At 41.0% G+C, this 13,767-nt stretch overlaps 1 protein-coding gene across 4 annotated transcripts in view; it reads left to right on the forward strand.

The window, feature by feature from the left end:
* usp47 (ubiquitin specific peptidase 47) overlaps positions 1-13,767 on the forward strand; it is a 184,091-nt gene that overhangs the window by 103,050 nt on the left and 67,274 nt on the right. For all 4 annotated transcript variants that reach the window (XM_072592475.1, XM_072592477.1, XM_072592474.1 and 1 more), the window contains 5 exons: positions 1,291-1,436; positions 1,550-1,629; positions 3,134-3,283; positions 13,320-13,415; positions 13,499-13,651. In XM_072592475.1, the coding sequence (XP_072448576.1) occupies positions 1,291-1,436; positions 1,550-1,629; positions 3,134-3,283; positions 13,320-13,415; positions 13,499-13,651 (625 nt within the window). The remainder of the gene's footprint in view (positions 1-1,290; positions 1,437-1,549; positions 1,630-3,133; positions 3,284-13,319; positions 13,416-13,498; positions 13,652-13,767) is intronic.

Consider the following 13,767-nt stretch of genomic DNA (forward strand, 5'->3'; position numbering starts at 1 on the left):
CTCAAACAGTTTGGATCCAACATACCACACTGCCTTTAATCCCATGGGCTCTATGTTCTTGACCAGTCTGCTTAGAGATCTTTTCAAGTCTTGATAAAGTCCATGTAGACCACGTCAAATGTAGGCTCTCATCAACATTCTTTATTGCCTCAAAACATTTGATAAAGTTTGTCAAACCACTTCTTTCTTTTAAGAAATCCATGACAACTGCCCCTGACTAACCTTTGATCTCTGTATCTCCAGATGCAGATATATTCCGTTCCTCGGAACTCCTCTCAGTAACTCTCAGCTAGTAAAGTTGGACTCACTAATACTTGTAATTTCCTGGTCTTTCCCTTCCTCGTTTGTTTAATTATTTTTAAAAATATCAGCAATCATCTAGTCCTCTAACACCTCACTTGTGGCCAGAGAGTATCTGAAAATTATTGCCAGAATCTGTAATAACTCCTCCCTTTCCTCTGTCAATGGCCTGGAATGCATCTCAATCAGGCTTGCGGATTTATCAACTCATGGCTGCTAAACGCACTAGTGCCTCCTCTTTATGTTCACTCCTTATGTTCACTTTATATTTCACTGTCATCCAACTTGATACCTATACCTGTCTCGTCCTTTTCCATTAGAGCACGAGGCAGAACACTGGAGAATTGACAGTTATTTTTAACCTCTGCCTGTAATCAAGATTTAATGGGACAGAAGTATCCTAATGTTTGCTGTTATTAGCTCCCTGCTCATATTCCACAGAGTCTCCGGGCCGTGTATTAAGTTGATCTTTCCATTAAAATGTGAATATTCAAAGCTATTGATTCCAACAGACCTCTTGTTTTGGGAATTTTCCACCAGAGATCACAAAATGAAGGCACGATCCGTTTCAAACCTCTAGGCTCACAAAATTCGCACTTGAGAAATAGAACAATTATTGGCTTGTGATAGGCCAGTTTTCTGGGACCAGAGATGACCTATGGAGATGCAGTTTGGATATCCTTCCTTTAACTTGAGAGTTTACCAGTGTAGTCCAAAATGAAATATACGATTTGGATAAAATCTGCTCGGTAAAGGACTATTTCACTTCTCACAATTATATTTCAGCGCATTTAACCATCGAACTAATAGTTTAGCAGCATGAATATTCATACTTTCAGCACATATCCAGACCAAATCTTCTGCCAGTAACTCTTTAGCCAGCAGTATTTCGAGCTTCTTGGCTGACCCTCAAGTGGACAAAGTGAATATTCTGACCTAATGATTTTTAAATGTTAATTTTCTAATGGTTGCATGGAATTGTATTCACAGGTGGGAGTTTGAAGAATATGATGAAGATCCAGTGATCAGCATTCCTTATCAACTCCAAAGGTTGTTTGTCTTGTTACAAACTAGTAAGAAAAGAGCAGTGGAAACAACAGATGTGACTCGAAGCTTTGGCTGGGACAGCAGTGAAGGTTAGTTGTATTTTGAGGCAAAGTTACTCTCTTGTTGCAAGGGTAAAATATGCTCTTAGGTGTTTAATAGCTGAGCTTTTAATGTGACCTAATTGTTATTGATTTTCCCTTAGCTTGGCAGCAGCATGATGTTCAAGAATTGTGCAGGGTCATGTTTGATGCATTGGAGCAGAAATGGAAGCAGACTGAACAGGTAACTCTCATGTTAATTTTTCTTTATAGTTTCTTGGGTGTCACTGGCAAAGGCAGTGTTTGCTGCCCATCCCTTATTACTCTTGAACTGAGTGGCCATTTCAGAGTAGTTAAGCAGTTAAGAGTAAACCACTTTGCTGTGGATCTGGAGTCTGATATAGACCAAACCAGATAAACATGGCAGATTTAATTCCCTTAAGGACATTTGTGAACCAGATGAGCTTTTTATGACAATGAATGATAGCTGTTCTGGTGACCATTATGGAGATTAGACTGAATTCCAGATTTATTATTTGAGGGTAAATTCCAGCAGCTGCTATGGTGAGACTTGACTCTGTGTCCTTAGAGCATTCATCTGAGTTTCTGGGTTACTGGTTGGTAACATTACCTCTAGGTTGCCATGTCTCCCTTCACTTTAATATAATAACAGTGGACATGACCTGGCCTTCCTTGAAGAGGATCCTGATCAAACATTTTATTTTTCCCTTCCAATCCTTCTACTGTGACAGGTAAAATTCAGAGTAGTGTTTCTTAATGTAATTGCAAATTGAAATCTGTGATACAACTTGTTTGATTTTCTACATTGTGGCACTGCGATTAGATATTGCAGTATTGAGTTAAATATAATAATTAAATCGATCTTCAGTGTAGCTTTGAATGTGTACTTTAGTTTTATTTGTTCTTTTAACCATCTCTTGGGTTTTGTATTTTTGAAAGCCAGAGGGAAATGAGTGATTTCTAACCTACTAAAAGAATTTGTATTTACAAAAAATATCTATTATTAACCCACACACACTCAAGTCTCTTCACACCGAATTACGTTTTGTAGAAGTGGCGTGATATGCAAAATATAGCAGCTAATTTGTGTTTAGCTAGGTCCCACAATCTACTTTATTGATGTTGGTTGACCAGGACACCACGTCTGATGCTCTTCAAATAATTATGATTGAATTTTTGCATATGTGTGAGGGGCATCCAAGGCTCCAACATCAGCATGTATTGACAATACAGCAAAGTTATGTGCTCAAGTTTATGGAAATGACCTTGGAACTCAAAAGCTTCCAACAATAGTTTAACCTGTGAAACTGTTTCCAATTCAATTGATGTCCCTGTGCCCGAATGAGGAAACAGAATTTTGGCACAATTTTTTTTAATGGGTTGCTGCTTTGTGGAATTGGTTGATTTATGAATTTGAGTTTGTAAAGGTCAGTTAAGTTTTGTATTTTCCAAGTCTGTTTTCTTCATCTGTTAGCACTGAGCTTTTTAAATCGAAATGTTGCTTGCTATCATCCTTTCAGAAGTCTATCTAAAATGTAACTTTTACATTCATGAAACCAGAATTCTGATTCTTATCAGATACCACAAGAAAGCATTCATTCGCAAACCTCCCACTGCAATTTGCTGTCGTAGAATCACTGTCAAGTTTTAGAATGTGTAGCTGCATCCCACTAAATTTCAGCTGTGCTTTAGTGCTTATTCCAAGCTATGTTATTTTTGTGTTTCAGGCTGACCTCATCAATCAACTGTACCAAGGAAAATTGAAGGATTACGTCAAGTGTCTGGAGTGTGGTTATGAGAGCTGGAGAATTGATACATACCTTGACATCCCGCTAGTTATCAGACCATATGGTTCCAACCTGGCATTTAACAGTGTGGTAGGTGTTTGACTTCTGTTGCCCAGAGTGTCACTTGATAATAAGACCATGCAACAATTGTAAGGATGGCCTATTGAAATTTCTTAATTAAGCTACATTTTTTGATTGTGCTTTTGGGAAGACAGGCAGTTGGTGTCAAAACCAAAAGACTTTATTTCTGTGTGTTTTATGCTATTACTACTTGTTAAAATAAAAATATTTACTATTTCTAGAGGGGAGTGGTGGCCTAGTGGTAATGTCAATAGTAATCCAGAGAGAGAGGCTGGTGTTCTGGGGTCATGGTCTTGCATCTCACCGTGGCATGTGTTGAAATTTGAATTCAGTAAAAATCTGGAATTAAGAACTAGCCTGCTGTGATTCACTAATGTCCTTAAGGGAAGGAAATCTGCTATCTTTATATGATCTGGTCTGGAGGTGACTCCAGTCTATGGCATTGTTGTTGACTTTTAAATACCCTCTGAAATGGCCTGGCTAATCACTCAGTTGTATCTAACCGTATAGCATCTCAACAAAGGAATGAAACTGGTCAGACTACAAATCAATGACTGAAGCACTGAAAATGATGAACACAATCCTGTTGAACCTGCAAATTCCTCCCTGCTACTTGAGGGATGTACCAAAATTGGCAGAGCAGACCCTCAGACTAGCCAAGCCTGACAGTCACACTCATGGAATTGTACCGTAGGAAATGTTACAGACAACACCATCCCTTGATATGTTCTTTCGACTGGCAGGACAGATTTACTAAAAATGATAGCACCATGGCATACAGTTAGGAAAGAGTTGCCTGGGAACTCCAAACGTCGACTCTTGGGCGGGCCCCATTAAATCTGTTGGGATCAGGTCAGGCATAGGCAAGGACATTTGCTGATTGCCACCGACAGCCCCTGGGTAGATAAATTAGTTCTCCTCTACGTTGAACACTATCTGAGTTTATTTCAGAAATAAAAGGGGTCATCCACACTGCTGGTGTGCACTATAAACATAGAACTAGTAGGAAAGTATTGGAGGAGCAAATAAGTTGACATATTTCTGAATATAAAATAAATAGGGCAATCATATTTGAGTATTTTGTCTAACCAAATATCAACTGAGGTAAAAACAATGTGAAAGGCACAAAGGACACAAAATTATTGAATTGCATTCAAGAGAATTTATGAGCTAATGCCACAATAAGCCCAACAAGAGAGGGCTCGAATGTAGATTGCTCCCAGAAATAAAGCTGGGAGGATTAAGTAGCAATAAGTGACAATTTTGGTGAAAGTCTTTGATTAAGCATCATTGTAGAGTCGTAGAGATGTGCACACTGAAACAGATCCTTTGGTCCAACCCATCCATGCTGACCAGATATCCTAACCTAATCTAGTCCCATTTGCCAGCACTTGGCCGATATCCCTCTAAACCCTTCCTATTCATATACCCATCCAGATACCTTTTAAATGCTGTAATTGTACCAGCCTCCTCCACTTCCTCTGGCAGCTCATTCCATACACGCACCACCCCCTGCATGAAAAAGTTGCCCTTTAGGTGTCTTTTATATCATTCCCCTCTCACCCTAAACCTATGTCCGCTAGTTCTGGACTCTCCCATCCCAGGGAAAAGACTTGTCCATTTATCCTACCCATGCCTCTCATGATATTTTAAAACCTCTATAAGGTCACCCCTCAGCCTCAGATGCTCCAGGGAAGGCAGCCACAGCCTATTCAGCCTCTGCCTATAGCTCAAATTCTCCAACCCCAGCAACATCGTAGTAAATCTTTCCCGAGCCCTTTCAAGTTTCACAACATCTTTCCGATAGGAAGGAGGCCAGAACTGCAGGCATTATTCCAACGGTGGCCTAACCAATGTCCTGTACAGCTGCAACATGACTTCCCAACTCCTGTACTGAGTAGTCTGACTGATAAAGGAAAGCATCCCAAATGCCTTTTTCACTATCCTATCAACCTGTGACTCTACTTTCAAGGAACTATGAATCTGCACTCCAAGGTCTCTTTGTTCAGTAACACTCCCCAGGACCTTACCATTAAGTGCATAAGTCCTGCTCTGATTTGCTTTTCCAAAATGTAGCACTTGACATTTATCGAAATTAAACTCCTCCTGCCACTTCTCAGCTCATTGGCCCATCTGATCAAGATCCCATTGTAATCTGAGGTAACCTTCTTTGCTGTCCACTACACCTCCAATTTTGATGTCATCTGCAAAGTTACTAACTACACCTCCTATGTTCACATCCAAATCATTTATATAAATGTTTTGGAAATATGCTAATGTCTTGACTAAGACAAGACTGGAATAAAAGTTCTAATTTTGCAGAAGGCAAAATTTACACAGCTGAGATCTTGGCAAATGGACTGGTTATCTGCTTTTGCAACTACTAGTAGGAAAGTCTGAAAAATCTGAGACGTTGAAAAGCAAGATTTTGTGGGTGCAATATACTGCCAAATCTAGACTCCCCTGGTTATTCAGCAACATATAGTGTAAGAATAAAACAAAGTGAACTTATGACAAACTCAAAAAGGAAATACTTCAGGAAGCTTAGAAAAGTATAGGAGTGAAATGAAAAAGGGAATTTCGAAAGCAAAGAGAGGATATGATAAAGTGTTGACTGTAAAATAAAGGAAGATCAACTAGGAGAAAGTGAGGACTGAGGAAGCTGGAGAAATCTGCATTCATCCCTTGTGGTTGGAGGGTTCCTAGGCAGAAGATAAGGCGCTCTTCCTCCAGGCGTCGTGTTGCCATGGTCTGGCGATGGAGGAGGCCCAAGGACCTGCATGACCTTGGTGGAGTCGGAGTGGGAGGGGGAGTTAAAGTATTCAGCCACGGGCGGTTGGGTTGGTTGGTGCGGGTGTCCCCGAGGTGTTCTCTGAAACGTTCCGCAAGTAGGCGGCCTGTCTCCCCAATGTAGAGGAGGCCACATCGGGTGCAGCGGATGCAGTAAATGATGTGTGTGGAGGTGCAGGTGAATTTGTGACAGATATGGAAGGATCCCTTGGGGCCTTGGAGGGAAGTGAGGGGGGAGGTGTGGGCGCAGGTTTTGCATTTCTTGCAGTTGCAGGGGAAGGTTCCGGGAGTGGAGGTAGGGTTGGTGGGGGGTGTGGACCTGACGAGGGAGTCATGGAGGGAGTGGTTCTTCCGGAACGCTGATAAGGGAGGGGAGGGAAATATATCCTTGGTGGTGGGGTTTGTTTGGAGTTTGCGAAAATGACAAAGGATGATATGATGTATCTGGAGGTTGGTGTGGTAGTAGGTGAGGACCAGTGGGGTTCTGTCCTGGTGGCGATTGGAGGGGCTGGGTTCAAGGGCGGAGGAGCGGGAAGTGGAGGAGATGCGGTGGAGATCATCATCAACTACGCCTGAGGGGAAATTGCGGCCTTTGAAGAAGGAGGCCATCTGGGTTGTTCGGAATTGGAATTGGTCCTCCTGGGAGCAGATGCGGCGGAGGCGAAGTAATTGGGAATATGGGATGACATTTTTACAGGGGGCAGCGTGGGAGGAGGTGCAATCTAGGTAGCTGTGGGAGTCAGTCGGTTTATAGTAAATGTCCGTTTTGAGTCGGTCACCCGAGATAGAAATGGAGAGGTCTACGACTCCTCCCTCCCTCCCTCCCCTTCCTAGACACCTCCATTTTTATCTCGAGCAACCGACTCAACACGGACACTTACTATAAACCGACCGACTCCCCCTCTCCGGCCAATCACCCTCACCTTAACCTCCTTCCACCTATCGCATTCCCAACGCCACTCCCCCAAGTCCGTCCTTCCTACCTTTTATCTTAGCCTGCTTGGCACATCTTCCTCATTCCTGAAGAAGGGCTTATGCCCGAAACGTTGATTCTCCTGCTCCTTGGATGCTGCTTGACATGCTGCACTTTTCCAGCAACACATTTTTCAAATAAAGAAAGATGCAAAGATATGTTATACATTAAGTGCAAGAGCTTGACTAGGGACAGGGTTGGACCTATTAGTTTTGTACATGGTGATGTGTGTGGATGCTGGAGATATGGGGGTTCTTAAAGAGCTTTTCCTCAATGTCTTCACAAAGGAGAAGAGTGATGCAGGTGTTCCAGTTGAAAAGGCGTGTGAAATGTTAATTACAATAAGCATAGTGAGGTGAGAGGTACTGGAGGAACTGACCTCCATGAAAGTGAATAAATCACAAGGGTTGGAAAAGTTGTATACCAGTCTGTTAAAGAAAGCCAGGGGGGAAATAGGTACTCTGAGGATAGTTTTCCAATACACTCAAAATACAGGTCAAGTGCCAGATAATTGGAGATCTGTGAATGTTGTATGATTATTCCAAAAGGATGTGAGGAATGAGCCAAATAATTGCAGGCCAATTGACATTGGTGGACGAATTACCAGAATCATTCCTAAGAGAGAGGATCACCTGTTATTTGGAAAGGCAAGTACTAATCTGAGAGAGTCAGCATGGTTTTATTAAGGAAAGGTTAAATCTAATTAATTTAATTTTTTTGAGGAACTAACCAGATGGATCGATGAATGCTGTGCAGTCAAAATTGTTTATGTGGATTTTAGTAAGACATGGTCATGCGGCAGATTGGTCTGTAAAATATGTAGGGGTATATGACAAGCTGGATCCAGAATTGGCTCAGGCATTAAGGTCATAAACGCTTTTAGGAATGGAAAGCAATTTCCAGTGGTATTTTGTAGTACTTTATTATTGGATTTTTTTGCAGTATTAATAATTTGGACTTGAGTGAGAGAAGTGACTGAAATATGCGCAAACAAAATAAAGACATTGATGGAGGAGGGGATGGCTCTTGACAGCAGGATGATATCAATGGTTTGTTGAGTTGAGCAGAAAAGTGACAAATGAAATACGGTCCAGAGAAGCGCAAGGTTATGCACTTGGGGGAAGGCAAAGTTGGAGAAGCCACAGTAATTTTTTAATTTATCATGAGATGAGGGGCATCATCAATAAATGCTAGGTTAGCATTTGTTGCCTATCCCTAATTGCCCAGAGGACAGTGAAGTGTCAACCAAATTGATAGGCCAGACCAGGTAAGGATGGCAGTTTCCTTCCATAAAGGACATTAGTTAGCTAGATAGATTTTTTCCGACAATCGACAATGGATTCTTGGTCGTCCTGAGACTCTCTCAATTCCAGATTTTTAAAACTGAAATTCCACTATCTGCCGTAGTGAGATTCAAACCCATGTCCCCAGAATATTACCTGGCATTTTGGATTAACAGTCTAACGATAATACTGCTAGGTCATCTAAGTAGGGTGTTGAGAGGAATTGAGGAAGTGAGACACCTTGGAATGAATGTCCATCAGTCCCTGAAAATTGACGGGCAGCTAGTTAAGATGGTAAAGAAGGCTGATTGTTTTCCTTCATTGGGTGAGGTATTGAAAACAAAAGCAGGGATGTAATGATGGAACTATGTAAGACATTGATTCGGCTACAGCTGGAAATTTCTGTATGGTTCTAGTCACATTACAGGAAGGTTATAATTTGAGTCATACAGAATGGAAGGAGAAAGTGAGGACTGCAGATGCTGGAGATCAGAGCTGAAAATATGTTGCTGGAAAAGCGCATCAGGTCAGGCAGCATCCAAGGAGCAGGAGAATCAACATTTCGGGCATGAGCCCTGATGCTGCCTGACCTGATGCGCTTTTCCAGCAACACATTTTCAGCTCATACAGAATGGAAACAGACCCTTCAGTCTAACTTGTCCACGTCAACCAGTTATACTAAACTGAACTAGTCCTATTTACCTGTGTTCAACTCCTATCTCTCTAAACCTTTCCTACTTATGTAACTGTCCAAATGTCTCTTAATAGTACTTACCTCTCCTAGTTCCTCTGGCAGCTCATTCCAAATACACACTATCCTCAGTGAAAATATTGCCCCTTAGGTCCCTTTTAAATCTTTCCCCTTTCACCTTAAACCTATGCCCTCTAGTTTTTGGCTCCCCTACCCTTCGAAAAAGACCTTGGTTATTCAATTTTTCTATGTACCTCATGATTTTATAACCTCTTTAAGATCACCCCTCAGCCTCTGATGTTGCAGATTTAAAATAAAACCCAGCTTATCCAGCCTCTCCTTATAACTTAGACCCTCCAGTCCTGGCATCATCCTTTTAAATTTTTTCTGTCCCTTCCTAAAGTGACCATAATTGTGTGCAGTATTCTAAAAGTGGCCTCAGCCATGTCTTGTACAGCTGCAACTTGATGTCCCAACTCTGATACTAAATGCTGTGACCAATGAAGGCAAGTGTGCCAAATGCTGCCGTCACTACCCTGACCACCTGTGACGCCACTTTCAACGAGTTATGTACTTGCACCTGTAGGTCTCTCCGTTCAACAACACTCCTAGAGCCCCCTCATTAACTGTGCAAGTACTGCCCCACTTTACCTTACCAAAATGTAGCACCTTGCATATATATAAATTAAATTCTATCTGCCACTTCTGATCCTATTGGCCTATTTGATCAAGCTCTTATTATGCTCTAAGATAACCACCTTCGCTGTCCACTATGCCACCAATTTTGGTGTCATCCACAAACTTACTAACCATTTCTCCTATACTCTCATCCAAATCGTTGATATATATGATGAACAGCAGTGGACCTGGAACTGATTCTTGCAGCAAGAATTCACCAGTCCCAGGCCTCCAGTATGAATAACAATCCTCTACCAACCCCTTCTGTCATTGAGCCAATTTTTTTATCCAAGTTGGCTAACTCTCCCTGGATCCATGTGATCTAATCTGTCTACCATGTGAGACCATGTTGAAGGCTTTGCTAAAGTCCATGTAAACAATGTCTACCACTCTGCCTTCATCTGTTTTCTTGATAACCACTTCAAACAAAAACTCAGTCAAATTTGTGACACACAAATTTTCATGAACAAAGCCTCTGCATGATATTGAGAAATGTTCTGGCCATAAAGTTGAAGAATGATTCTCTAGAACTAGCTATGCCCCATCCAAGTAGTTCCAATGTATGTGCAACACTAGCATGTACCTGACAATGTGGTGCACACAAAGGAGGACAAATGTAATCTGGCCAATTGCTACCCTTTCAGTCCTCAGCGAAGTGCTGGAAAATGTCATTGACAATGTTAGCAAGCAGCATTTGAAAAGGAAAATTTATTTCCTTATGTTTAATTTGGGATCTGTCAGGTCATTAAGCTCCTCACCTCATTACAACCTTAGTCAAAACATGGACAAAAAAATTCCAAAAGTGAGGTGTTTGTGATTACACTTGATGTCAGAGCAAGTGTGCCATCGAGGAACCATAGCAAGGTCGATGGGAATTGGGTACTCCTGGATAGTGTGTGTCATGGCTAGTCAAAGGAAGATGGTTGTGGTTGTTGGGGGCCAATCCTCTCCGCTTCCAAACATTTATTTCAGATTGGTATCGTAGATCAATTATCTTCTCTTCTCTTCTTTCTTCAATGATCATCTCTCTGTCAGAGCAAAGACATTAACTAATCGAGGCATATTGTTCACCATTTGCAACTGCTCATACACTGAAGCAATCCATGCCCAATGCAGAGAAACCTGACCACTATCTGTGCTTCAGTTGATAAGTAACGAGTAACAATCATGCCACATAAATACCAATCGCTGACCTGGCACAAGATTGAATCTAATTACCCCTTGACATTTAATGACATTGACATCTTTGAAGACCCCACGATCAACATCCTGGGGATTATTGTTTACCAGAAACTAAACTAGACCAACCATGTAAATAATGTGGTTACAAAAGCAGGTAAAATTCTAGGAATCCTGTTGTCAGTTACTCACCTGTGTCTGTTCTCCATCTGCAAGGCCCAAGTCAGGAATGTAATGGAATATTCCTCACTTGCCTGGATGGGTGCAGTTCCAACAACACTCAAGAGGCTTGATATCATCCAGAATAAAGCAGCTCACATGATTGACACACTATCTACCATTTTTCGCATTTTTTCTTTTTATCCACCAATATGTTCTGCAGTAACACACCAAGGTTTCTTAGACAACACTTTGCAAACCTATGACCTCTGCCTCCTAAAGTCAGGAACAGAAGATATGTGGGGTCAATACCAGCTGTGGAAATTCACCTTCAAGTGGACCTATTTTGCCATTTCTTCACTGTCACTGGGTCAAAATCCTAGAACTCTTCCCAAAAAGTATAGGTGTCTCTACATTCCAAAGGCTGCAGTAGTTCACGAAGGCAGCTTATAGCTACTTCTGCAAGGCAGTTGGGAAGGGCAATGAATGGAGGACGCAATCCTGAATGAAAAAAGGAAAGTCCAACTACTGGTAATTGAAATCTTCAAAAATGATCATGTGAACAAATATTACAGCATCTTAACTGCACATGAATGCCAAATGTAAATAAGAGCATGAAATCAGTCTACAATTTAAAAAAAAGCATGCTTGAATTTGTGATGTTTTTCCTATTCTCTTGTCATTTATTTGTTACTAAATGTAGTTATTATGGACAAATGTATCAACTTCATGTAGGCAAGATGCCCAAATAGCTGAGGGGTAAATGATCAGCTAACCTGTTTTAGAAATTTTGATCAAAGGATAATGTCACTGGATGTTGGATATCCTGCTCTTATTCAAATAATGCCTTGGGAGGTTTAGTTTAAACTGAATAGCCAAATATGTCCTTGGTTTAACAAAAGATGGTAATTTCAGAGAATACAGCATTTCTATACTACTGCAATGCAGTATCAGCCTAGATGCTCAGCTCCGGTCCTACAGGGAGTTTAGAGTTATAAGAACCTGCTAATTGAGCTGAAGTGACACTTGGAGAAAAAACAGCTTGTCATTTTAAAGGGCATTGATAATGAAATATCTAATGAAATATCTCAATGGTGTTTCATTAAACACAATTTGACTCTAAACTATATGTATTGAAATGCTAGGGCAGCTGCCCAAAAACCTGCTTAGAGAGGTATTTTGTAGGGCATTGTGAAGGATTCGAGAGAGGCAGAAAAAGGCAGCTTATGACAGGGCCACCAATAATGATGCAGTTAAAATTGGAGATGTTTGGGAGGCAGAATATCTTGGTCACCTCCTGTCGGTTTACAACACTCCAAGGGGATTGTGAAGGTAGTCAAATCATGGATGGGAATTTTAAATTGAAATGTTGCTTATCTGGAATCCATTGTGGTCAATCATTTGAGGTTAAGAATGATTTATGAATGTGAGATATGGTTTATGTTGAAATGCAGAGAGCAGCAATTTGGATTACCTCGTGTATATGAAGGGTAGGATATGGTATGTCGGTCAGGATTCTGTTAGAATGTTTTAAGTCTAGAAATAACTGTATAGTTAATAGATCATATATACTAAGCTGAGAGATATTGAGCTCGCAAGCTCATCAAGAATCAAATGTGAAGAGAACTTTGATTTGATTTGGCATGATAGTACTATGCATATTTATGTCGATTGATCAATATGAACATGTGAGTAATGACAGGCAAAGATACTTTGCTCTTTGCAGCATTTTCCATGCAACTGTGATACCATCCATGTACATATCACATTTTATATGTTCTCCACCCTACTCAAGACCAGTTAAGGTCATTGGAGATGTAAAAAAATAGAGGGATCCTGGCCAATTAGAGAAAGTAATTTGAGAAATTCTTATTGAATCCCTTGGATGATCAAAATAACTCCAGAATATCACACTGGCTCTGCTACATTTCCCACTTGTAAGTTGGTGATGTCCATCCAACTCAGACAGGCCCAAACCTAATCCCCTAACCCTACTGTAGGTGAAAACATTCTCTGAATCTCTGTCCACTGCATGAGCTGGCGCCCTGTTTGAGATTTTCTGTTCTCAAGGAGAAGTGCCACATCCTTGCATCTCGCCTAGATCTGGTCTACCACAAATCAAAACTGGAATCTCTTTAGTCTACATTACTGAGAGTAGCTGTCCACATGTGTAGAATTTAATTTCTTTCATTACATGTATCACATTCATTGGTTGAAGAATGTATAAGAAAGTTTGAAACTATGGAGTTCCTGCAGAGTTGTATATATTTTCTTTGTTTGTTCTCCCACTAGGAAGAGGCGTTGCAAGCATTTGTTCAGCCTGAAACCTTAGATGGCCCCAATCAATATTTCTGTGAACGCTGCAAGAAAAAATGTGATGCGCGCAAGGTAAATAGTTTGAGTGATGAATACTGGTCAACTTGCATTTCAAGCATATTGAATCGTAGGTGACTTGAAATCTCTTTCTACAGGGGCTAAAGTTTCTACATTTCCCATACTTATTGACATTGCAACTGAAGCGCTTTGACTTTGACTATACTACAATGCACAGAATAAAGCTGAATGACCGAATGACCTTTCCAGCTGAGCTCGACATGAGTCCTTTCATAGATGTGGAAGAGGAGGTATGTGTAATAATGCTGAAGGCCTAGTTATTAGATATGGCCCAACAGTTTCAAAGATCTGATCCTTCACAATGATGCTCAGATGCCCACTGCAGGAGCTGTAACTGGGATAGAAC

Source organism: Chiloscyllium punctatum, chromosome 22, assembly GCF_047496795.1.
Source record: "Chiloscyllium punctatum isolate Juve2018m chromosome 22, sChiPun1.3, whole genome shotgun sequence".
Lineage (NCBI taxonomy): Eukaryota > Metazoa > Chordata > Chondrichthyes > Orectolobiformes > Hemiscylliidae > Chiloscyllium > Chiloscyllium punctatum.